Below are 25,199 nucleotides of genomic sequence, written 5' to 3'. Positions count from 1 at the left end.
GATAATCATTCTTGCTTCTCTTTTACCTGTCCAGCTTTCAGACTCGTATTGATGACTGTGTCAAGCAAATGTCTGATATCCTTTGTCAAGTGAAAGGAACGGGAAATGTTCCTGCTAATGCCAGAAACACTGTGGCACAAGATGCAGATAATGTCCTGAGGCCGTTGATGGATTTTCTGGATGGAAAGTAAGAGTGTGTTCAGATATGTCTCATGTGTGCAGTGCATCAAATTGGGAACAGGGTGGAGAAGGAAAAATAGCTCTGTGTTCTTGGGTGGTTCTTGAAATGTGCAGCCTCTGAATTATCAGGTAGAGTTAATGTCTGTCTTTCCCAAATCTGCCTCTCCCCAAGCCATGGTTCATGTATTTCTTCAGCTTTCCTTCACTGCCATAATTCATTTTCAGTTCTTCCTTCCTCCCTCTGACAGTTATAGATACCAGCAAAGCACACTGCTCATCAGGTAGTGCGAAGACTATGAGGCACACAGTAAATTATAAGTTCAGTAGCTACAGTTTTCTCCTGTACAAATTGCACTGTAATATGTACTGGATGCATACACTACTCAGTATCCCAGTATATCACACTAAGCTTGTGTGTTCTGGCCGTTCCAAGTGCTGTTCTGGCTAGCAAATAAGCTTTTGCACTAGCTGAGATACATTTCTGCACATCTAGTTTGAATCAATTGAATTGTAGATCCATTGTTTTAATTAACTGTTGCCATTAATGCTATGCAGCATTATTCAACTGTTCAGGGACATTTTGCTGCTAATAGCACATAATTCTTATCAGCTAAACCTTGATCTACAAAGTGATATAGTTTTTAATTATTGTAGAAATTAATTTTCTTGATGATACACAACAGTCCTTTGTTTTGAATGGTGTAGCCAGCAATTTAGATGATAAATGCTGTGAGACAAGTGAAGGCTATTTAAAAGTTTGAGAAATAGTTTCTTTGCTTGTTTTCTGTACTTGATCGTTCCATTTTTCTTTCAAGTCACCGTATAGCAAATGATTCTGCAGCAATCAATACATCTAGGACCTGTCTCATTTCTTTGAGCTTTTTCCGTACGTGCCTTTACTAATCCTGAAAAGCTGTCGTCTTTTGTATTCTGCCTTTGTATCATTGGGAAATTGGGGTGCTGGCAGCTTTTCATCCAGCTGCAGAGCAGGTCATTTTGAGGTTGATAATCTGAGCCTGGGTTATTTTCTTCACGCTTATATGGAAGAAAAGTCTTTTTTAATGACTCCTGCATCCTGCATACATCACATCAGTCCTGTCTCTGTTCAGTTTTGTTCATGTGCTCTCTAACCAGCTATGGGAAAACAAGAAATCTGGGAGAAGATGTTACACAGTGTAGAAGAGTTGGCGCTACTACTGCTGTAGAATTCCTGTTTTGTAGCTTTCCCAGGGTGGTTAGCAAACAACACGGGAAAGGACTGTGGGACCCTAAAGATGGATCTATTATTTCTTACCCTTTTTGGTAGCCTGTACAATAGTAAAGGAGGAATAAATAGGGAGATATGCAGAACTGCTTTCTATAAAAGGCAATAAACATACGGCAGGTGCTTGATGGAGAAGGCAATTGCAGCAAAGTGCAGAGGAATTCAAGAAATGCCTTGATGTGATTCCAGAGGTGGTTTGTTAAGGAACTTCAGCAACCATCAGAAGTGCGTTTGCAGGAACTTCTGCATAACTGGGAAGTATTAGTTTAGGAAGCCAACTATGATTATTTTAATAATCTGTTCAAGCTTAAAAACATTTTTCTATATTTTTTATGACTTTCTCCTATATACTTTGTCTGCCCTATACAGTAGAAAGTATCTTCTTAAAAGGAACCGGTGTAATAGTAACTGATCTTACCTGAGATATTCCCAGCTACCATAATTCAGTGATGTCTTCTGTGATCCCTGGCTCAATAAACAGAAATGACAGAGCTCAGAAAGGTCAAGAACTCATTTTGGCCAAATGTCACTAGTGCTAGAACTCCAAGGATGAAAATAGACTGCCCTTTACGAAAAGGGAAGATTTTTCCCATAAAGCAATCATTATGAGAAACATTTTTTGGATGGGGCAAAACTGATTCTCACATACACATCTCCTTTCTGATTGCAAATTGCATTTCTGGTACTTACTGAATTATTACTCTCTCCCTGCAGCCTGACACTATTTGCAACTGTGTGTGAAAAGACAGTGTTGAAACGGGTGCTGAAAGAGCTCTGGAGGGTGGTAATGAATACCATGGAGAAGCTGATTGTGCTGCCTCCTCTTACAGACCATACGGTAAAGCATTTTCTCCTTCCTGACTCATAGCAGAAAGTGTTAGCATTCCCTCTATAACTTAGCTCCTTGACCAACTGAGTCTTCTGTACAGATAAATCAGTCTGTGCATTAGCCTGCTCTGGAAAGGAAAGAGGTGTCTGTAACCTAGCAAAGTAAGAAAGCAGCTCTATTAGCGTCAAGGTTTCAAGCTCTATTTGTTTCAAGGTTACAAGGTAAAGAGGACACACTCTAGAAGCACAGCAATTCAAAATCCATGATCCCAAAGTAGTGGCTGTCAAGAATATCAGATTACATTAATTAGGAATGACATTCCTTTAGAGAAAGTGTGTATATGGGATTATCTGGCAATTGATGTTGCCTTCATGGTGTTAGATTAACACCTGTAAACTCTTTTGTCTAATTACTGTCATCTATTATTCATCTGTCTCTCTGTGTAGATGTGACTAATTTGGAATTGCTTTTTAATGACCCCAGGCTTTAACATTAGTTAGAGCTCTCATGGTTTCTGCATCTCCGGTGCTGGGGAGTTGGAAGCATGTCTAGATAGTTTGCCTTCAAAAGCAGCCTTTTATATAATTGTTCAACTGCATGGACATGCTCAATGAATGTGTCATGAGATGTTTTGACATTTTAACAAAAGCGAATTAGCCTCTTTCCTAATTTTGAGAAACCACAGAAGCTGATTAAACCTAAGTCACATATGTCCAGCTACGCTGGGGGATGACGCGCAGTTGGTAGGTAGCATGAAGTCTGGGCTATAACCTTATTATTTGGAGATGATGCCAAACTGCTTTTCATGTGTGCGTTGGAGTGGACTAATGGCTAAATTATGCTGATATATTTTATCCTAGTAGTAGGCAGGACGATAGAGGTATTCATTATTCAGCAGCTGCCTACATATATTGAATGGATTTCTTGGGCTGTAGTGTATCGATGTAAAGTTGCAACTTCCACTGGGTATTCCTTGCTTTGAGAGAGAGAAGGTCTTTGTCTCTGGCCTTGATGATGACAGCATTAAGTAGAGCTGCTGAGACCTAGTGTGCTGTCATACTTACTGATGAGCATGAGGCACAAACTTGCAAGATGCTACTTGCTCTGAGCTCGGATTTGGTGTGATCATTTGTGTTTTCCTTTGAATTTATAAAGGATAAAAAACCCTAATTTTAAGAGTTTGGAATGTGTATTCCTTTGCTGAACTTCTATAAAAAGAGTCTTTGGGGAGAAATGCTAAAATTATCATGCAAGAGCAGCATTATCATGACCCCTTAAGAATGGAAGCAGTGAGATCAAGGGCCTCAGAGAGGAGCTGCTTGGGCTTTATACTTGCTGATTTTGAATTTTAAAGGTGGAGTAGGAGGGTGCTTCAGTGCTTGTATCATGAGGAAGGCAATAACTGTATTCAGACAGTCCTGCTAGCCTGCAGCATGTTGCTGTAAGTCACTCTTTGTTTTTTTATTTTTATTTTTTTACAAGTAGTTTCATGTTGCCATTACTTCAATTTCAAATTGAGAGACTCTTTGTGCAGTGATGCATAGCATCAGTTTTCTGAGATAATGTGAAATGATCGTAGCTGAATTTTTGGCTATTTGATCAATTGTATCATAGTGAGAACGCTGAACTAGTCTGACCTGGAAAAAGAGTAGCTGTTTCAGAAAGGCTTCAGAAGGTTGTGGACAAAGCAGTGAATGAAACGGCCCCTTCTGCAGTCCCTGAGCAGGGACCTGCCATGAGGCTAGATGGGCTACAGGGATGAAACCCTGCTTGCAAGGTGAGGAGGGTCAGTTATCCCTTGGGACATGGTGCTGTATTCTGTCACCGCCAGATCTTCAGCACACTGGTGGTGAAGGCTGGCAGGACTGCAGCTCTGGGCTGGTAATGTAGACAAAAGCTGGACTTTCTCCTTGCTATTCTGTTTCTCTGCTGTGCACCTCTACGTATTTTATTTCCTCATAAAGGATGGAACATCATACTCAGAAGCAGCCCCAGGCACCCTAAATCACTTTCTTCTCTGCCCTCAGCAAGAGAAGGCCCTAATTGTACCCTCTGCATGTTTGAAAGATGTTGGATGGGGTTTTCCCTCCTAAAATTCCTCTGCGGCTCTTTAGAAGTAAGAGATTCTCATGGTAGAAAAGAGTCCCTTTTATGTTTGGAATGATTTTTCTCCCTTTTCTGTAAACTTACTAGAGGTGTAAAAGTATTTTTAACGGTGGTTATGGAAAGCATAAGCAGCCAGAAGGTTTTCTGCTGGGAACACAGAAGAGCGTTTAACTCGGCATGACCTTGTCACTGCATAGTGCTTTAACAGCCCGTTATTCTCTGGACTGATTTATTCCACTTGAATTAGCTCAGCCTGTATTACACAGGGAAGAAAATCTGATCTGTCCTCTCATTTTCTGCTACTCCTGGAGGGTTTTGTGTGTATGTGTGGGGGGTATTCAGATGAGGGATCATGGGCAGCTACTGCCTGTGGACACTCTAATGGGAAAGGGGCAGTTTTAGAGCCTCACTCTCCAAGGACCTGAGCTCCCAATGACTCTCAAATGGCTCTCAAATGACTGGCATCTACCTCTCTAAGCTCTGACTGCTCATGGTTTGTGAGATTAATAGCAACATGATCGCCAGTAATTCACAGAGCAGTTCACACCTCACTAGTTTTAAGTAAAGATCAACATTTAATTAGTATTCTGTGTCTTGGATGAGAGGATATGCAAACATAGCGCTCTGGGAGTTCTTATTTGAGGGATAAGTGCACATCACTTGAAGATATTAGCAGGACTAGATATACTTTTCCTTCTTTCCCTCCATGCTTAGCATGAAACTCCAGCCTTTCATCAGTGGCTGATCAGATGAGTGAAGAGCTGCTTAATTTGCACACAGATGATTCCTCTGAAGCCTCTCCTTTATTTCACATGGTACACAGCAGCCCATTTACGTGAACCTCCATTTGTGCTTGCCCCTGCTCTGCTTTTCTCTACTCTGGGCAGACTTTTCTCCACTTAACGAGAACATAGTCCAAGCTAGAAACAAAATCTTCTTCAAGCTGCAGATAGATTTTTTTTTTCTATGTGATTTCTTGACTGGTTGTTCTTTAGCATCTTCTGCGAGTTATTCTGTGGTGCAGGAGTGTTGTTTTGAGAGGTTTTTCTGAAACCTTTCTTAACTTCTGGGCAGCTTAAATGCATCCTCTCTCCTGCAATAGCTAGAAGTGAAAATGTCCAAAGCTGCCCTGTGGTGGGGAGAGGGGGCTGTCCTAAGCTTGAGTAAAATGCTGTAGTTTTGACTGTCTGCATGAGTCCTGCTAGAAGGTCTGTGAACTGAACACATGCCCGGATATATGTAACAAGTGGAATTTTTCCCCCTTTTTTATTCCTATTTTAAAAACTATCTTCTCAGTGTTTAATAGAGCACAACACCTCGAAAAGTCTGATTTTTAAAGGGTGGCAGGTAAAGTTGCTGGAAGATAAAGCTTTTAAAATGCACTTAAATGTTGCTAATAAATGACCACCTCTCACGTTGTTGAGTCTGGGAGGAAAAAGAGGAACTGAGAAAGGAACGTACAATACCACTTAAAACTTCCTTGCATTAGTATGATTAAAAAAAAATAACTCTGAGTAATAGTAAGTTTTCTAAAAAAGACTAGAATTCAAAAGACTTTTAGTAGGCTTTTGTTTCTTAATTTTATTTACTCAGTGATAGGACAAAGCTATGCAGCCTTGAGCCTCTTGGAAGAAAATTCAGCACAGTTCTATTGGCTTCTAGCAAGACTTGTCAGCCAGTGATCCTTCTCTGAATGCTTTTTCTGGGGAAAAATCTGGTCAAAGATTTAATAGTGAATTCGAAATCTCTGTGCAGCAGACTATGGATGTTTCTGCATATTCCTGTTTCCAAAAAGTTCACCAAGGTAAATGAATTTTTTGAAAAGATCTAGGAAAACCAGCACTGTTTAAGGTTTGTCCCTTTTCCAACTATGTTTTTCACAGAACTAGGTAAAAACATTTCCTATTAAGGTCTTAATTTCCTCTCACCTGTCATCTTTGACATTTTAATCAATTCTACTCTGGCTTTTTTTTTTTTTCCCCCCAAGAATGATCTGATATCCAACTATAGTTATATAATTTCATTCCCAAGTGATGCACATAGAAAAAATGCTACCTGTGTGATTTTAAAGGGTGGTAGCTAACGTAGACCTATGTTTTCCATGAATAAATAACTTTCTGAGGATGTATAGCAACTTATTTACAGGAATGCCGTTTGGCAGAGAAAGGAGCTATCCACATTTTCATTATGCATTACCACTATTGATGACAAACTCTGTATAACAGTGCAGAAACTTCTGCTTGCAGGCATGTTCACAGAGATTGGCACTGATTGTTGAGAATCTTCTTAGTGAGCAAGAAGAGCTGAAGAGCAGTTATCTAAGCAGCTTTGTTCCATGAAGCGTATCAAGTCACTGGGAATTGCTCAGTGTTACAGACCTGCCCTGCTAAGAAGCCTGTGGCAGGGAGACTACGTGCCTTGGCTAGTTAATGTTGTTGTTCAAATGCATATCAAAAAAATTCCAATGAAGGCTGAAAATACTGAAGCAAGATCCATTAATCTTAGTGTGTTTTGAGGTACTCACTCAACATTTTTATAACTTGGATTTTGAAAAACCTTTTTTTTTTTTTCCTACTTGGTCAACAGGCATGAAAACCTTAAGTTTAAAAACCCATAAATCAAACAAGCTCCATGATCAATCATAGAAAATGGCAAGTGCATCTAACAGTATTTACTGCTTAGTACCAGACTACTGGGAGCTGCCATGTCCCTCCAGGCGTGTCCCACCTGGTGGATTACATGATGTGGCCCAAAGTGAAATCTCTCTCTGCTGCTCCTGTTGTGCAGTCATACCCCACTTTGTTTGCTAGAAATACAGAGAATTTTTGTATTCTTTCAGTTTAGAGCATTATAGTGTTTTATCACTATACTTTGGATTTCCTGGAGATCTTTGGGGAAACGTGGCCCTTCTGGAGCCAAGGATCCCAAAAGATGATTAGTTTTACCTTTTCCCAAGTGTTTTCCTGAGGAAAACAGGCCATACTAGAAAGTGCCAACCACAAGCACATCTGCCTATCTTTGAAAGCTTATTTGTCTAGCCTTTCCCAAGCCCTTCTCAACTGGTAGCTGTAATAGTATTTCCACACGCTTTTAACCCTAGCTCCTAATGATTGATTATAAGTCATGAGAGCTGAAAGTCATCTGTGAGAGGACTGCTCTCCTGACCTACTTATGGCTTTCCCAAAGAGGAGGAAAAAAAAAAAAAAAAAAAGATGATGGAGAAGAGTGGTTAACTGGAGAAGAGTAGTTTACTAGAGCGGTGTGTCATAGTCCTTTCGTACAAATCTGACCAGCCTGAGAGGACTGGAGTGGAGAGCAGAAGTTTCATAATGTGACAGATGCACTGTTCGCAGCCAGAATTACAGCAGGCTGTGATTTCATTCTGAGTGGATAACGGGCACTTGTGACAGTTTAAAGAAAAAGGAAAGAGCAGATGAATGACAAGAATAGAGTGAAGTGGAAAAAAATAAATTCTAGCATACCCTATAAAGCATCTGTGGGAGGAGAGACTGGAGAACTGCACTGGTTGCTTTTATCTTTCTAATTTAATTTTGGACTTAAGTCCCCAGGCAAAAGAAGTATTATACAACAGAGAAAAGCTGTGGTGGGGCAAAGGAAAAATATCTATGTTATCACTATTGTAGGGAGAATATGTAGAAGTTCATTCCACTAGAGTGCAAGCTACTTGAAGCAAGATTTCTTGCCACTGGGATTTATCATCCTCCCCACCTCATTGGTCATACAGCATCAGTAAGGCTCAGTGTGCGTAGAAGAGCCACTGCCAAGAATTCTGAGATATAAAGAAGTTACTGTAATGTCCACTGGACTTAGTTTGCCAATCTGTTGTCTGAGAACTGCTCAGATCCAGTTTTGTTTCTGACCCAGTATTTGCTTACCCCCATCCCATTCACTGTGCTGTACTTCTGTAGGGAGATTGTCATCAGCTGGACATCTGTTCTCTGCTTTGACCAGTCTTGCAATATCACTGTGTTCATGTGTATCTAGACTTGATTTGAAATCCAGAGGACCACTTGGAGATGAATCCAATAAGCTGTCTTCGCGCCTGGTTTGTGCAACCTATTTGAAAGGGCATCCTGTTTAAATGGTGGCCTCTGTAAGCAAGAGCAAGTCAGTTAGCAGAATATTGTGATCTAAAGTAGGTCTGGATATGGAATACACAGAAATTCACAACAGACTGACCATGAGCCAGCAATGTACGCTTGTGGCCAAGAACGCCAATGGTCTCCTGGGGTGCATTGGGAAGAGTGCTGCCAGCAGGTTGAGGGAGGTGATCCTGCCCCTCTACTCAGCCCTGGGGAGGCCTCATCTCGAGTACTGCATGCAGCTCTGGGCTCCCCAGGACAAGAGAGACATGGAACTGCTGGAGAGAGTCCAGCGTAGGGCTACGAAGATGATCAGAGGGCTGGAGCATCTGCCCTATGAGGAACGACTGCAAGAGCTGGGCCTCTTCAGCCTGGGGAAGAGAAGACCGAGGGGGGATCTTATCAATGTGTACAAGTATCTAAAGAGAGGGAGTAGAGAGGATGGGACCCGACTCTTTTCAATGATGCCTAGTGATAGGATGAGAGGCAACAAGCACAAACTGAAACATAGAAAGTTTTATCTGAATATGAGAAAAAAACTTCTTTAATGTGAGGGTGACAGAGCACTGGACCAGGTTGCCCAGAGAGGCTGCGGAGTCTCCATCCTTGGAGGTATCTAAAAGCTGTTTGGACACAGTCCTATGCAATGTGCTCTAGGTGATCCTGCTTGTGAGCAGGAGGGTTGGACTAGATGATCTCCAGAGGTCCCTTCCAATCTCAACCATTCTGTGACTCTGTGAAATGCCAGATTTTTCACTAGGTAATTAATGAATTGGCAAGGATTCAAGCTGTGACTGGCCTTGGGGGTTGTTGCATAAAGTTGTTATATCTGTGAACCGACTTGACGTGCTCAAAAGAAAAAGATGCAAAGCTTGTTTATAATCTTTTCTTTTTTCCCTTTCTTCTTTTGTAACTTGCAATCATAGGGTACACAGTTGATTTTCAGTGCTGCTAAGGAACTGGGACACTTGTCAAAGTTGAAGGTATTGTTGCTGTGCATGGCTTGTGTTGACGTCCTTGTGTGTAAGCATGAGAGTGTAATAGTGTGTATAACGTGTCTTGTGCTTCCAGTGGTTTGTGGCTGTGCGCACTTACAGAGAATGTGTGCTTCGAAATGCTGCTAACATTAATATTGTGCTTAAATTAGCTGTTAAATTTTCTTGTGGATTTAGTCAGCTGAGTGCTTTATATATTCAGTAGAAATAGTGATTAGGTTTTTTTATATCACTTTAAAATGAAAAAGTAAAGGTCTCAGTGTCTGGCTAATGCCTCTGCATCCCCTTGTGTAAAAGGGGGTCCTTTGTGTCATGCTTTTGTAGGACGTTTTACTTTGCTCCCAGTAATGAGACATCAGTAGAAAAACCTATTTTGCTAGCTATTGATGAGGGAATTAATGCACTGTTACAAAAATAACTGTTGCTTCTGGAGAAGAGCCTGTGTCTGTAAATTCCTACTGCGTGGGCTCTCTTTACAGGCAAGCTGGCATTTAGCATGAAGGCTATGTTGATGTATTTTGACAGTGCATGACGTGACAGTGCATGACATGAGCATTACTAAGTGCACGCCACCTCGTAAGCCAATCAAGCTCTAATTCACTGATCACGACAGGAATGGTATGAAAATAGTGATGCCTTACAACATTCAAATTGCACTATGCTGTGGTTGGAAATGTGCTACAAAATACATTTTTTGCAAGAAGAGGTTTAGATTGGAAGAGTCACAAGGCACAAATGATGCTGGAAAGACCACCAATATGAATGCTGTCTAGGAAAGTGGCCAGGGAATTTTTTGTATGGCAAATGGTGTTCTCCTAAGTGATTAATGCAATTTCAAAATACATCTGTCTTTTTCCACGGTGTCCTTTTGTCTTGTGCAGTTATTACAATTATCTTTATACAGCCATTCCCCTTGCTTGGCAGACACATTTTACATATACAAGTTTATGAGCCAACACAGTGTGCACTCATCTAAGATAGTACTTATTAGAAAGCCTAGTAGTAATCTGAATATGCAGTTGCTTTCATTAGATGTACGTGCTTTTCTACAGTTACATTTTAAGGCTATAATATAATAGTTAACAGCAACAACATAAGCCCTTGAAGTGTGGTTTCTGAGGAGAATAGGTGTCATCTCCGATCACTTGGAGGATTGCCCCATGCACTCCCACAGCCAGACTGGCCTCTGCTGATGGGGTGGCCCCAGAGGAACATGCCACCTCCACCGTTTCCTGCATTTACAATGCTCCGTATCACTTCAGAGACTTTTGAGAGAAATGGGGGGAGAGGAGCTTTGTAGCCAGACTGGGAGAGTGGGAGCTGGACCACAGTGCTCTTCCTGGCAATATCCTCTTTCCCTTTTAAAACCAGCTGTGAGCACTCAACATTTGGAGGTGGAAGAGTTATCCCTGCTCTCTGCATGCACTTCTGGCATCAAAGGGAAAAAGCTCTGTGAATTTACTTCATTACTCTTCACAGGTCACAAGGGTAACAGTTTGTGTACAGATGACTTCAGTTGCTGTAAATTCCCTGCTGCTTTGATGTAGTCAGTAACATTCACTGTTATCTGTTACTTCCTCCATATTTTCCCTTTACTGGAATTTCTGAAAATATGCCAGGTGCCCCTTACCGGGAAGGAGCTGAAAGCTTTGGCCGTGTCCGTTTGCGCTGGTTGCATAAAGGCCATCCTTCAGCAGCAGCGTGTCGTCAGCTCACTTTCTGTGAGGCCTGTCTTTGGTAACTCTGGACTGTATTTTTTTAAAATGCACATAATCATGCAAATCAGTCAAGCCTTGGTTGAGTGTTCAACGCTTTATTTGCATATCCACATGTAAAACTACAGCAGTGCAGGTACGTGGGATTTTATATCTGGCAAATGAACTGTACACAAGCGTGAATGCGTTCTGCCACCTGTATTCAGGAGACTTTTAGTTCAGGCAGATGGTGTGAACTATACTACATCCAAATGAGATCTTCCAGAAGAATAAAGGTGTTACAAGAGTGTAAATTGTTTGGGTTTGTGAAAACGCTGAGGATTTCTTGCCCTTTTGTGCAGACATACACAAACTAACAGGAAAAGCATTAGTGAGTAGCTCTTCAGAGCCCCTCTCATGTGCATTTTACAGCTAAAAATCTGGAAAAATCATGGCATGCACTTTAAGCTTCTATTTGTTTTACACAAAACGGGGGGGGGGAGGAAAGAGCCCTAGTGAGTCAGATGACTCAGCTGAACAACAGAGGCTGGCAGACCTGATGAGCACAGGCTCCTGACCTGGTGACAGGTCAGTTTTGCGGTGTATTTTAAAATGCTGGGAAGACCACCCATGAGACTGCCCCTTTGGTGCCCCATACCTGCCTTCTGTTTGTTATCAAACCTGTCTGCTCTGTTTGCTAAAGAGAAACTGGGTTGTTGCTGCTGTCTGCCCTGCGGAGCCAGGAGCTGGAAGGAGCGGAGCAGGGAGCAGCCGCCTGTTCTCCCTCGCACTGCTTCCAGAGTAATCAGCCGAGCTCTAACTGCAAAGTTTTTCCGAGAGCACCTGTGTAGCGTACAAGAAGGAATACATGAGACCAGGAAAAGATTTTGACTTCGTCTGTTTGAAGTTACGTAATTATTTATTTGATGCAAGTGTTTGTAGCTTGTTCCTGGCTCACGATCTGGGAAGTGCAGGGTAGCACTTTGTGCAGCCCTTTATAGGAACAGTGTGTGGGATGAGCAGAGGGCAGGTGCGCAGGGGAATGGCACTCGTGGGCTCCTTTGGGTGTAGGTGCAAACATTACCAGTCCAGTCACTTGGCTATTTTTACATAATGTGTTGAAGTAAATGGCACTGGGAAACTCTCTTAGGAAGCAGTGACGTGTTGCTCTGCTGTGATAGCATGGACGCAATCAGGCTGGGTGACAGCTCAGTTAGGGGGTGAAGGTTGGTGTTTAGGAGAAAAAATGCTGACCTGGTTTCTATCGCAGCATGGGGGATTTGGCTGGCAGGTGGAGAGAGTCGGTTCAGCAGACTTGAAAGTCACTCTGCCTGGGGGCACGGCTATCCTGACTAAATAGTCCTCTCCGGTGAGTGTGGCCTTGGGCTCTGTCTGATTGTGGTGCTTAATCTCAGACTGTCAGAGGGAGGAAGAATGATCTGCCCTCTGTGTGCTGAAGTGTGAAGCCACATCGTCTTCAATTGAATTACTCCCAGCTCAAGCAAAGAGGGAGGAGAGCTATCGCTCCCCTAAGGAAAGCTTGTCGCAGTAGAAGATGCTTTACAGCTCGCAGAATAGCGTGCCACCGCAACGAGGTTCCCAGAGCGGCCATAGTTAGGGGAAGGAAAGAGAAGAGTTAAGGCATGTCTATACTACTCAGGAAAGGACAGTGCAAACTTGTCTGAAGTACTGCTGACTTGAGCAGCTTCTTCTGTGTATTTTAATGCAGCACTGTGTAAAGATAACTAGCCGGATGTCTCCGAGAAGCATGCTGGTTTGCCTAGCACTGCTAGACTGCAGGAAGCCTCATCTCCATCAGGCTGGAGGGAGATGGATAGTGACTGATAACAAGCTGAACAACCCCAATTGATGTAGGCTGCAAGACAGCAGACCTATCGGCGCAGAACGCACACGTGAACTAGCTAGGCATGCCTCACTCAAAGATAATTTAGCGGATGTGTCCCCTGGAAAGTGCCTCTTATCAGAAGTTATGCCATGTTTATAGCAGGCATAAATAGCCTGTGTCTGATTTTCCTGTATCTTATTCGTGGATGTCTCTGCCCAGGCTGCAGCCAGCTGGCCTGACCCTCAAGCAGCTCAGTTAGTCCAGATTTGTGCAAACCGATTTCCTAAAATGTGCCAGTCTTCCCTAAGACCTAGAGTCAGCATCAAAGAGCTTAGTAAAATCACAAAGGATAATGCATCCTTGTGGCCTGGTAGGAGTCTAACAGGGATATACTCCAACTGCAAGGAAGAAAAACTTCCCAAAGGATACTTGACTGGTATTTAGAGGTGGTAAGTCTTAATGGGAACACCTTTTTCTTTTAACAAAGGTATTTCCTAGAGCATGTTGTTTGTTTGTTTTCCCATATTACACTAATGATATGATGAGGTAGTAGGATCTTTATAGATAGAAGAATAGAAAAAAAAATCTGCAAAATATCACACAATTTTGCCCAATTTGTGGTTCACAGAATTCTTAGTTTCGAGAGTTTTGTTGTGATTGTTCTAGGATGACTAGAGTAGCATGCAAGTTCCTGTCTGGGTTTTCTGAATGACAAACTGTTTTTAAAATGTAATTTGTTGTTTTTGTCCAGTTTCTTTCTGTATTTTTCTCTTCTTTGCCTGGAAGAAACAGAGGAATTGTATGTGTTTTTTCCGGTTCAGCTGTAATAAATGGTGACTCTGAAAGACTCCATTAAGTGTTCCTTAAACAACTGAATTAACATTGTGGCCACGTAGCCACAGCATGAATCCAGAAAAAGATGTGATGCTGGCAACTCCTTTTCCTTTAGTCTCTAACAGCATACTAATATCATATATAATGGTTGTTTGCAGGATCATATGGTGAGAGAAGAAACTAGGAGTCTCACTCCAAAGCAGTGTGCTGTTTTGGATCTCGCACTGGATACTATCAAAGTAAGTGGTCCCACTTCTGTCTCTGTTCTTCCTTTGCTCCGTCCTCCAGTACTGTTTGGGAGGATAGTGCCTGTCCCAGTTCAGGAAATGCCAGCAATCTGTTGCTGCTGTTAGCGCAATAAAGGTACCAAGTGAGCCATACTGCCTTGTTCATGTAAACCCAAACAGGCTCAAGTGACTGGCACATGCTTGGAGCCAGCACATTTATATTTGGAGAGAAGAAAGCCGTGAGTAGGCAGTAGTAGCTGATCTACTATCAGCAGGATTTTCAGTGTAGAAGTTGAGTTTGGGCATTTTTAGCTCTTTCCATTCTATCTGCAAAATATCACAGTAAGTGTTGGTTGTTGATTGCAGTTCTTTAACATTTTTCCTTGTTCTTTTTACTCTTAGCAATATTTCCATGCTGGTGGGAATGGTCTGAAGAAAACCTTCTTGGAGAAAAGTCCAGACCTGCAGTCACTTCGGTATGCACTCTCTCTCTACACTCAGACCACAGATACTCTCATCAAAACCTTTGTCCAGACTCAGACAGCTCAGGGTAAGACTCTCTTTCTGTTGTTGGCAAAGATGAATGGAGCTAACGACTCTGTTCATAATTGCTCTGTCTTGTTCTGCCAGTTTGCAGAGTGCTTTTGGCAGTAACGTTTCTAGAAACGTGGCAGTTGAGAGCTTTTGAAACTGGGAAGGAGGGAAAAGCGATTATTTCCTGCTCACCGTTTGAGAGCATGAAAATATGTGAAATATAAATCCTGAGGATTGTGTGATCTTTTTCCTCGATGCTCATTCAACAGTCGCATTTCATGAATTAATGTGGGTGGGTGACTTAAAAGTGAAATTTGAAGTTATTGTACTGAGACTTGCACAGTGGTGTGGGAGACAACTTCGGCAAAACATCGCTGCAGAAACTAGTTGGTACCAATATCACAGGCCGGTTTCCAGCAGTTCATGCAGTTCTGACTAATGTTGATTGACAGCGATGCTGTGAGTCAGAGGGCTACATGCTGCCTTTAAAGGGCACAATCTTCAATGAGAGTAACGCAAGCACTGCTCTGTGTGCAGCCAGTACAGGATGCTAGATAGATGATTACAGATCATAAATATTGAAAGAAAATACTCACTCACGCAGTGTTTTAGTAAACTGCTGGGATGGGTCACTGGAGTTGTTTGGTAGCCCTCTGGGAAGTTAGGGTGCTGTTTCACTGATTCAGAACTGGCAAATAGTTAATTGTCTCTATCGCTCATTGCTTTCATGAAAACATATCTGGATTCTTGCAGAGAATAATTCGAACTGTAGTCAGGGACCATCAGTGACTGACTTTGAATCTTGCTAGTCTCAAGAGTCTCAGGAGGGGGATACAAATGTTGTTATAGATTAGGTAGAGAACAGACTGATGATTTAAGATTTCAGGCTGTTTAAGTCTTGGGGCTGGGCAATGGAGCTAGTACATTTTCACAGTGAAAGTCGTAAGGCTTCATGGTGGATCTTTCTGCCACTTTTTGCTTGGAATTTTGTTTCTTTCAGTTCTTCCAAACCCACTGCAGCTGGCAGCCCCACGGGCCGTACCAACTCTGCCAGTGTACTGCCACACCAAGCTCTGGGAACAAGCAGAAAGCCTTCCTTAGCTAATGCGCTTTTCCCTGGTGTGTGAATGATACTGCTTGATACTGGCATTCCCCGAACACTGGAGAAAGTACTGGGAATTCTGGGGATTTAGAAACTGAACCATCCCTGTCTAGCAGCACAAAGTTTTCTTCCTTTGGTTGAAGTACACTGGATTTAAACACGTAACTAAAGAGACAGTACCTGCATGTGAGAAAATAGTCCTATGACTGTAGGTCCCAGCAGAGCAATGATGACATCCAGTGGCCAGAAAGGTCAAACACTGCTATATCCACAAGGGACTAAGGTTAGAATTAAACTCTCACTTTTCGATATAGATGCACTCATTAAAATTTAGCCAATTATGTCTCATAACTGACTGATAAGCTACTTCACAAAGAAGTGTTATCAGAGACACCTTTGGGAACAGTCCTGGTGGGCCCCCGAGTGGTCCAACCTAACATCTATATTGCTGGACTGAGAATTTTGGACCAGGGAAGAAAAGACTTGAGCTATGCCACATACAGTCTGTAGGATCAGTGGTGGTGTATCTCTGAAAGAGGCACAACTGACTTCTGGATTGGGCGCCAGAAAAAGAGAATGTTGCTTGTGTATGTTTTTGAGCAGCCCCAGACCATGCAACGACTTGGAGATCTGCGTATGCGTTGGTGGGGCAGAAGAAGCAGCACTCATACTTGCAGCTGCCACTGGCTTTACAGAGCTCTGATTGGTGTTTCCTTTTGCATAAGTCAAGCTTTCCACAGGCCTATGGGAGGACATGGCTTGCCTGCAAAACTGCTAGTAGTAGTTGTGTATTCCAGTTTGCGAGGTCTCTATTGCCCATCTTTTCTTCTGAGCAGACTTCTGTGACACAGTGCTGTTGGCCATTTGTGCTTCAATCCTGGATCAGGGCTTGCAGTTTACTTACGCTAGCACAAATTCTCACCTCTTTTTAACCCAGAGAATCCCTTACTCTGGGAGCTTTGCTCTCTAAAGCCTGTGTTGGTGCACAAGATCTAAGAGGTTATTTAGTCTGTCAAGAGCTAGAATATTTGTGCTGTATTTGTGTGTCGCCACTAATTGGATTATAATTCACGCTCTTCTCTCTTTGTCCTGCCTGCTTTCTTGCCTTCTGAATTCATGTCTCAGTGCATGATGGGAAAGGTATTAGGTTTACCGCTAATGAGGACGTTCTTCCTGATAAGGGTATGTTCAAGACTAATGTTGTTACCATAACAACATTAGCCAGTTGCAAACTTGCCTTGCTTTTGAAGTCACCTTGCCCATGCACAGAAACCTTTTCCAGAGATCCCTTTTGCGTGATTCCCTGTAGAAGTGGACTGCTTGTACCCTACAGATAGAGCCGTGGGCTGCACGTGGGAGAAGTCTGCCTGTGAGCCTGTCCTGAAGCTTGACGTTTATTCAGCAGATGTGAAAACTGTCCTAAAAATGGACTGTTTTTTGAGAGATGCTACAAACTTTTTCCCTTACCCTCTGTCGTGGGCTCTTAAGCTTGCATGCGTATGTTCCACCACAGCAGGCTGCTGCGGTACATAGTAACATCTGATATGCACTCAAAGTTATGGCCAAGCTTGAAACATTTGGTTTTGGTGGGGAGGGGAGCTGGAAGCCTGGGTGCTCAGGAGAATGGAATAAACTTAAGTCTTGCGTTTCATCTCTCATTTTATGGTGTCCAAAACATTTTGGTTATCTTGGGTTCAAATATGTCTGTGACATGTTGCACGAGCTCACTCTGCAATCTCACCTTCCAGTATCACCATACCAACAAGACTTTAATGTCAAGATTAAAATGTGCTTGTCACTCTATATGTAAGCATATGTATGCACACAGTTATAAGTGACCAGAGTATTTTCACTGGCTATCTGTAGCTATTAACTATTTTTTTTTAATCTGAGAGCAGTTCAGTTAATAAAACATGATCTCTGAAGAGAAAGACAAAAGTGAAGGTGAAAAACTCTAAATTAAGTCTGTCTCCCTCAAAGGTAATGGGACAGTTCTGCTCCTCTGAAGCATCTGTGTCTCATTTATAGCCTATTAGCCAGTGAGGTATGTAGTCACTACAGCTCAGTAAAATGAAGACTCAGACAATAATACTTTTGGTAAAATGCTTCTCCTTTTGCAAGTTCAAGGCTCAATGGTCAAGTGACAACTATCCATATTACTGGCTTGCATCAAATGCTCAGCCCTGGTTTACTTCAAAAGCATGTGTGCTGACGAGGCTGGATTACTGCATCTGCTGATCTGCTCGCTCCTTGTAGGAAGGCAGGGAGCTGACATACGCAAGGTCCTTGCTCTCCAAAGTACCTGAGGAGCAGAAAGACTTACATGTTTTGTAGCTGATGTTTATGTAACTGTGGTCTCATGAAGCCCAAGAAGATCCCTCTACATAGTGTCAGTAATCTTGCCCACTCCTGTGGAAAATGTTGACAATGTGAGTGAGGGCCATCACCATCAGATGGGTTAGGTCAAAAAAAAAAAAAAAATCAAGACCTCCAATTTTAACACTGTGCTATGTACAGGAAAGAAAGAACAGTTCTGAGTGTGTGTGTGGGAGAAGCATATGCAAGATAATGTACAAATGTTATAGCCAAAAGGCTGTTTATTTTACTTAGGTCAAGAATGAGAATCTATCCTCAGATAATAATTTGAAGTTCTATTATGTTTGCTCATATACTTGCATATTAGTACGATTTTCTTTTGTATACAGCTTTTCTGTGCCATGTAATACGCTGTTCAGAAAATTGCACAGATCAGCTCTCAACCTCCTGTCATCTTTTTAAAATGAAATTTTGCTCCCTGCAGCCTGTTCTTGTAAAAGTTGACATTAGACCCATCTAATCAAAATATTTATTTAATGATATACTTCAGGCTCCTTATCCTGAAGTTCAATTAAATACATCAGTTCTTTCACTTCATAATGTGTTTTAGCCTCAAAATTGACAGAATAGCCCTGTTCTCCATTGGTACTCAATTATTCTGTAGTATCCCAATTACAACTGCAGTGCTAATTGTCAACCTGAGATCAGACAGTTATCAAAGGAAAAGTAAAATAAATCTCACTATCTCATCAAAGAACTTAATTTTCATTTTGCCAAGTAGTCTTGTTTCTGCAATTTACATGAGGTCTTGATTTTTTTTTTCTACCCAGATAAATGTCATTGCCCTGTACTGCATGGTAATTACGATGAAAAGTGGAAATGTTGAACACATTCTGATACAAGAATTTTAAGCTCATGTAATCTGTTATTCCCCTTCTGTTGTAACATTACCTTTTACTCTGTGAAACCACATCTGCTTTTCTCCTGGCTAATTGAGGAAGGGAACTAAGTACACAGTTGGTGAACGCTTGCTTTCTCTTGAACTTTGGCATGCAACAGTTAAGAGATTCACATTAGGCTCTGATGGGAAGCAGGTAGGCAGTCGGTACGACAACTTTTATCTGAAGTACGACATGGAAGCTTCTCGGAGGGTGAGGCTGCAATATGGCTCGGTGCAAATCGCTGTCATCTTGTCTTTTTTTTTCCCCCTAAACTCCCCCTCTGTTTTCCCCATCACCAAGCACACAGTTCCATAAAATTATAGGAATGCTGAGGCCCAGCACGGGAATGCCTGCATGTATATTCAACAGCTTGACAGGAACTTCAAAAAGTCCTTGTTCTCTGTGAGGGTCCATTGTTGAATTTTAGGACTCTTAATTTTTTTTTTCTTCCTAGTGTTCTCACCAGGATGTAATTTCTAGTATTTCTTTTGGGTTAGGCATGCGAGCCTGATGTTAATTGGCATTAGTGTTACATTATCCGTGTTGACTGAAAAACTGGCTATGGAAGGTGTATTGTGGAAAGGATACCGTCTTGCTGAGGCCATAAACCAAAGATGGTGCCAATGAACAATAATCTCTGTATGCGTGGTGGGGGGTGTCGATTTTCTTCCAACAGGGTCTGGTGTGGATGATCCCGTGGGTGAAGTGTCCATACAGATTGACTTGTATACACACCCAGGAACTGGGGAACACAAGGTCACCGTGAAAGGTATGAGAAAGCATGGATTACCACTCGAGATCTCCAGTTGTATAGAGACAAATTTCCAGCCTAGGAAGTCATTATATTTTTCCGCTAAACTATGCGGTGTAAGTCCAGAATAGTCTTTTCTGTTTCTCGCCAAGAACACGTAGAGAAACAGCAAATGAGCTTGTCCAGCCAAGCCAGTGACATGGCAATGTGCAGTCCGATTGTTTATCGGCAGCGATATATAAAGTAAACAAAAATCAGATGACAGCTGTCCCCAGGCCCTACAGTTTAGCACGTGCTGCAAAGCACAGGGCAGCTTGACAGAGCAGTCTTGCAAAATTGCTCAGTGTGAGCCAAGAAATCACAGAGCCACTAAGAGTTCAGAGGATCCTCTCCATCTTGAAGGCCAAAGTGGTTCCTGAAGAGCTGCTCTGAAAATAACCCACGCAGTGATTCATCTCAGGCTTCCTCTTCCTCTTTGGTCTCCCTTGCTTGCCTATAGTTTAATTTTCTCTAAAAGTTTATATAAACAGTTCTTCAGGCCTCTCTTCTCCAGGGTAAATCTATAATGTAAAAAAAGTAGCTTTTGTAGATATTTCTTGTGCTTCAGTCTGTCCCCTGCAGTAACCTAGGAGTGGTTGAAGATTAAAGAGCTAATAATTTGGGGTTTTCCAAAGCTTTCTGAAAGAACCCACAGTTCATATGCTTTACTGATTTTATCTGCAATCTCATTTTTCAACAGACTTCTGTATCAGGCCCAAAATGCCTCATTTTTTTCCTCATTGCATGGCTGATCTAGTGTTAAGCACAGAATTGGCAGGGCAACCTGTATGGAGCTGTACGAATGCCTATTTCTCAGACTAATATTTTGACTCTGCACATGACAAAAGCCAAGTTCCATCCTAAGTATTAAATTCCCTTTAAAAACCTTAAACAGGAGCAAAAAAAGCCTGTCATTGTAATACAACACAGTCCTTCCCATGCGTGTCAGGACACTCGCATGCTTTGGAGTGAACTTTATCGTCTGAAACAAGGAACTGTGAGTTGATGGGAGCTGGGAAGGTTCCCAGAGCGACAGGGACAAATGAATGTTTATTGGAAAGCAGGTTCTGACTCTCTCTTCCAGTTGTGGCAGCCAACGACCTGAAGTGGCAAACATCCGGTATGTTCCGTCCGTTTGTCGAAATTACCATGATTGGGCCCCATCAGAGTGACAAGAAGAGGAAGTTCACGACCAAGTCAAAGAGCAACAACTGGGCTCCCAAATACAATGAAACCTTTCACTTGTAAGTATGAAAAATAGCCTAAAGATTTGACCTGGAAAGTGCAGATGCTGAGTGCAGATAGGGCCTTCCAGTTCAGCGAACAGCCTGACCAGGACTGAAAGGACTATTCAAGCCAGCAGCTTGGCCCCATGCTTGGTGTCCTGGCAGGAAATCCTAGAATATGGAAGTTCTTGCTGTGGGTGGGATATTGTCAGCAGTGTCCTTTGGCTACTTTCTCAAATGTATTGGATATCCTATTAACATATTTCACTGTGCTCTATCATTTTAATGAACTTTGCATTTTTTGTTGGTAGAGTTGAGGCTAAAAGTTCATCATGTATTTTGGTTTTGTTTTTTTTTTTTTTTTTTAAACTAAATATTTGTTTCTGTCTTGACTTGACCTACAGGACATGCTTTCTGAATTTGTTTCCAAGGATATAGTCCTTGGAATTAGTAGTGGTTACATTGCTGCAATTGCAGCCTTTCTACACACTGAGTATTGACCTCTTCTTATTTGGCTTCCATTATTACAAGGCATCTTCCTCCTTGGAAGATTTAACCAAAGGAGCTACAGACCAGTCTTCACCTAACTGTACACTAAGAATGAGAGGAGTAGAGATAACCAGCAAAAGAGTATAAACATCTTGGAGAGGGACTATCTGTACAATTTTTTATTGCTTTGATGTGAAGAAAGATCTGACAGGCTTCCTTAAATGAAGAGATTTTTGTGCCTTTTTCTCTTCAGAAGTATCAAAGTTTGGAGCTTTAATTTTAATAGCTCTTACTTTAATGGAAGGTCTAAATCTTGTTATACTTCATCTAATTAAAATATTAATTACTGAAATGAAGCAACCTTTAGCACAAGCAGAAATGTTCAAAGTTATTTGACTTGAAAATGCTGTTAGCATGGCTTTCATGTTCTCTGCTTCTGCCATTTCACAGTTTAGCAGAAATGTACATGCAAAAAATATTGTTGGCTTTTTCTTTTTAAATATCCAGGTTGTCTTTATCGGCCGTGAAGCATCAAAAACACCCATATGCCGTATTTTTCACTTCTCCCTCTCTAGCCCTCGTCTTTTTTTCCCCCCTCTCTAACCTGGATTTTTTTAGAGTTTTCCTGTAGAAAGGAGGTTTTCTATGGCTCATCTAGAACTCAAAGCTGCTGCTGACACCTTTTTGCAGAGAAATCAGTATATTCAGCTGAAGCTGTAAACAAACCTGTGTGTGTTTTTCAGCATACTGGGGAATGAAGATGGCCCTGATGCCTATGAGCTCCAAGTCTGTGTGAAGGACTACTGCTTTGCTCGGGAAGATCGGGTACTGGGCATAGCAGTAATGCAGCTCAGAGACATAGCGGACAAAGGAAGCTGTGCTTGCTGGTGCCCGCTTGGGCGCAGGATTCACATGGATGAAACTGGACTTACAGTCCTGCGGATTCTCTCTCAAAGAACCAATGATGAAGTTGCCAGAGAATTTGTAAAGTTGAAATCTGAATCTCGTTCCACAGAGGAAGGCACCTGAGCTGAGCTGTGTAATGTTCCCTTTTCTCTTCTGCCTTGTGCCAATATGTGCAAGTGTTCAACAATTTTCTCTTATTAGTTACAAAAGGTTTTTCATGTTGTCTTTGTCAGCTCCGATAGCGCATGTGTGCTGTACAGAAAACAAATCCATCAATCTGATGTGAATTATTTATTTTTCAGTAGCTGGGTAAGATCCTATAGAGAATGAGACAATCTCTTATTTAAGATGCAAATTTTGCTTTGTGTATATACATTATTTTATACTGGAGGCTGGGTATGCTGGGTTTTGTTGATACGCAGCACTGTGATTTTATCCTCTGAAGTTGGCAGATGTTTAAAAAGGTTCTACATAATCACACTACAAAACAAACCAATTGCATGGAAACTGGGAGGAGAACAACAATTTGTGGTTTTGACAAAGCAGTTGTTCCTCATTGAATTCATGTACTGTGGAGCTGCCAAGGGATGTTCTTGCACAGATGATACCAGTGCCCCAATATGAGAGGCAGACGCCTCAATGTCTGCTTAAAAATGTTGTGTGTTGCTTTGAAGATGCACACCAAATGAATGTATGACATGGATGTGCTGCTGTGAGCCCAGGTAAGACCAGTGGCTCAAGTGCAGAGGGGCCTACGATCTCATAGCCAAAATCTGTAAAGGCCACATACCAGGAGCAGATTGCAGCTGTCCTGCTATTGCAATTAGATGGTGTGTGTTGGAGAATATAAATCTCTGAATGCTGCTGGGATTCTTGCATTAACATGGGGGTGCTGTAAGCTGCCAACCTCCACAAGTCACACTTCGGCTACTGTGACCAACGTAGTAAGGAAGGGAACAACTTTAGGACAATGACAAATAAGGAGGCTGCTATATACATTTTTCACTTCAATATTCTTCTGTTAGTTTTACGTGGGTTTGGATAATTTAATACTCGCAGACTTTCTGTAGCATTTTCTTTCCCTGGAGTAGTGAGACCATTCCTCACTATGAACCCTGAAACGATGACGTGTTTGAGAGAGAGCAACACATCTCCCCTCTGTGACCCCTCAGTCCTCAAGTACTGGCAAGGTGCTGCAGGTCCATTCTGTTCCGATCTTAAAGTTGCTATTAGTCAGGCCGTGGTTGATCCATGCTGGTTGTCATTGTTCTGTGATTAATGATACCACTGAAATATTTTTTTGCACTAGTGTGAAGATGCATCCAGGTTTTGGTTTTTTGCAAAATGAAGTGATATCCTGAGCAAAGTGATTTCAAGGATGTTAGAATTTCCAACTGGAGTTTCCTAAGCAGAAAGTACCGGAGTAGTGATTATACCTGATGTTTTTGTTTTGTTTTTTTGTTCTTTCCTGTTTTCAGCTGCCCTTATACTCTGGAAAGTTCAGCTGGAATGAGCCAGTCCTTACCCATAAAGTACTGTAATACTGTCCATAAATTCAAGGACTGTGTATTGAATGACTTTTTTTTTATTATTTTATTTTCTATTTTCTCTGACACTTGTACAGCTGTATGATAGGACTCCTGTATTTCACAGGCCTGCTTGTAGAGTTCTGAGACTGCACATCTGCTTTGTTCTTGTCCATGGTGTATTATAATAATGCTCTTCAAAACTCCACACTATTTGTCATGACTTTGAATCATTGTATGTGCCATTGTTACAAGAACTGTCAGTACAGTCTTTAATAAACTCTTTTAGCAGCATTTGGAGTCATCTATTGAAGTGTAACTGTAATTGGGTTTGGTAAATCGTGTAGGGCAGGATCACTATTGCATCTTTGTAAATTAGTCTCATTTAGTACACACTCCCCCCGCCTTGGTATTGTAGATGCCCAGCAAGAGATATGAGTCAGACAGTTCTTTCTCCATGATGTCATGTCTCCATCTTTGACATCTTTCACTGAAGTTCTTGGCTTCTGATAATGCACTGGGATGTAACAGAAAAACATAGCAATTTATTTCCTTTTATTCTCCTATCTTGCCTTTAAGTCAAGTTTCCTTTGTATTCAGGTAGCCTCCTGAAGGTGCTAGATAGAGAGAGTCAGGCAGGCAGTAGGATATTGTACAGATAACACATGAGGAAAAATAATTACGTAGCCAGCTTGATTCATAGCTTTCATTCTGATGTGAACATTAGTAGTCTGTAGATGATATTGACAAGAGATGAAAGAATAAACCTTCTTAATGCCAACTAAATTACTCCCTCTCCTTGTTTTTTGGGGACTCTGCCAATTTTCAAGCAGACAAGCTCAAATAACTCAGACTCGTATTTCTTGATAATGCAGGCCTCAGTTCATTGTGCTCCGAGATACAGGTTTTTTTTGCTTGGGTTAGCATATGCTTAGCGATGTGAGTACAAGTAACTCAGCTAACTTGAGGTCCAGCCTGTTGCTATAATTCTGTTTCTAGCTTGAGCATGTGAAATACCTGAGTTTGATGACATGTCCCATGTGATGGACGATCTAGCATAGCTGTAAAGGCTAACTTACGTGCCATTAGACAGGCAGATGTTCCTAACTCCTTAGTACGTTCACTTGTTGCTTCAGCAAGCACTGCACAAAAGAGAACCCAGTAAAGGTCTAGTCAAAGGGTAGAAGCCTGAATCAGGCAAGTGATTTGGCCGTTATTAACAGAGCCAGGAACCCAACACTCCTGAATACATTGCTTATCCAGCTGTCTATTGCTTGTCCTGCACACCAAG

The 25,199-nt window shown here is 41.8% G+C and overlaps 1 protein-coding gene across 2 annotated transcripts in view; it reads left to right on the top strand.

Moving 5' to 3' along the window:
• The window catches only part of UNC13B (unc-13 homolog B), a 212,838-nt gene extending 188,533 nt beyond the window's left edge, over positions 1–24,305 (top strand). The window contains exons 32-39 of one of the 2 annotated variants that reach the window (XM_062599297.1): positions 35–187; positions 2,159–2,282; positions 9,409–9,465; positions 14,010–14,090; positions 14,481–14,628; positions 19,648–19,740; positions 20,846–21,005; positions 22,220–24,305. In XM_062599297.1, the coding sequence (XP_062455281.1) occupies positions 35–187; positions 2,159–2,282; positions 9,409–9,465; positions 14,010–14,090; positions 14,481–14,628; positions 19,648–19,740; positions 20,846–21,005; positions 22,220–22,505 (1,102 nt within the window). In that variant the 3' untranslated portion in view covers positions 22,506–24,305. The remainder of the gene's footprint in view (positions 1–34; positions 188–2,158; positions 2,283–9,408; positions 9,466–14,009; positions 14,091–14,480; positions 14,629–19,647; positions 19,741–20,845; positions 21,006–22,219) is intronic. The other variant, XM_062599298.1, reaches the window with a different exon arrangement.
• Positions 24,306–25,199: the final 894 nt, after the last annotated feature.

Source organism: Rhea pennata, chromosome Z (genome assembly GCF_028389875.1).
Source record: "Rhea pennata isolate bPtePen1 chromosome Z, bPtePen1.pri, whole genome shotgun sequence".
Taxonomy (NCBI): domain Eukaryota; kingdom Metazoa; phylum Chordata; class Aves; order Rheiformes; family Rheidae; genus Rhea; species Rhea pennata.
Note: the sequence above shows the minus strand (reverse complement) of the source record. Positions and strands in the feature narration are given on the sequence as shown.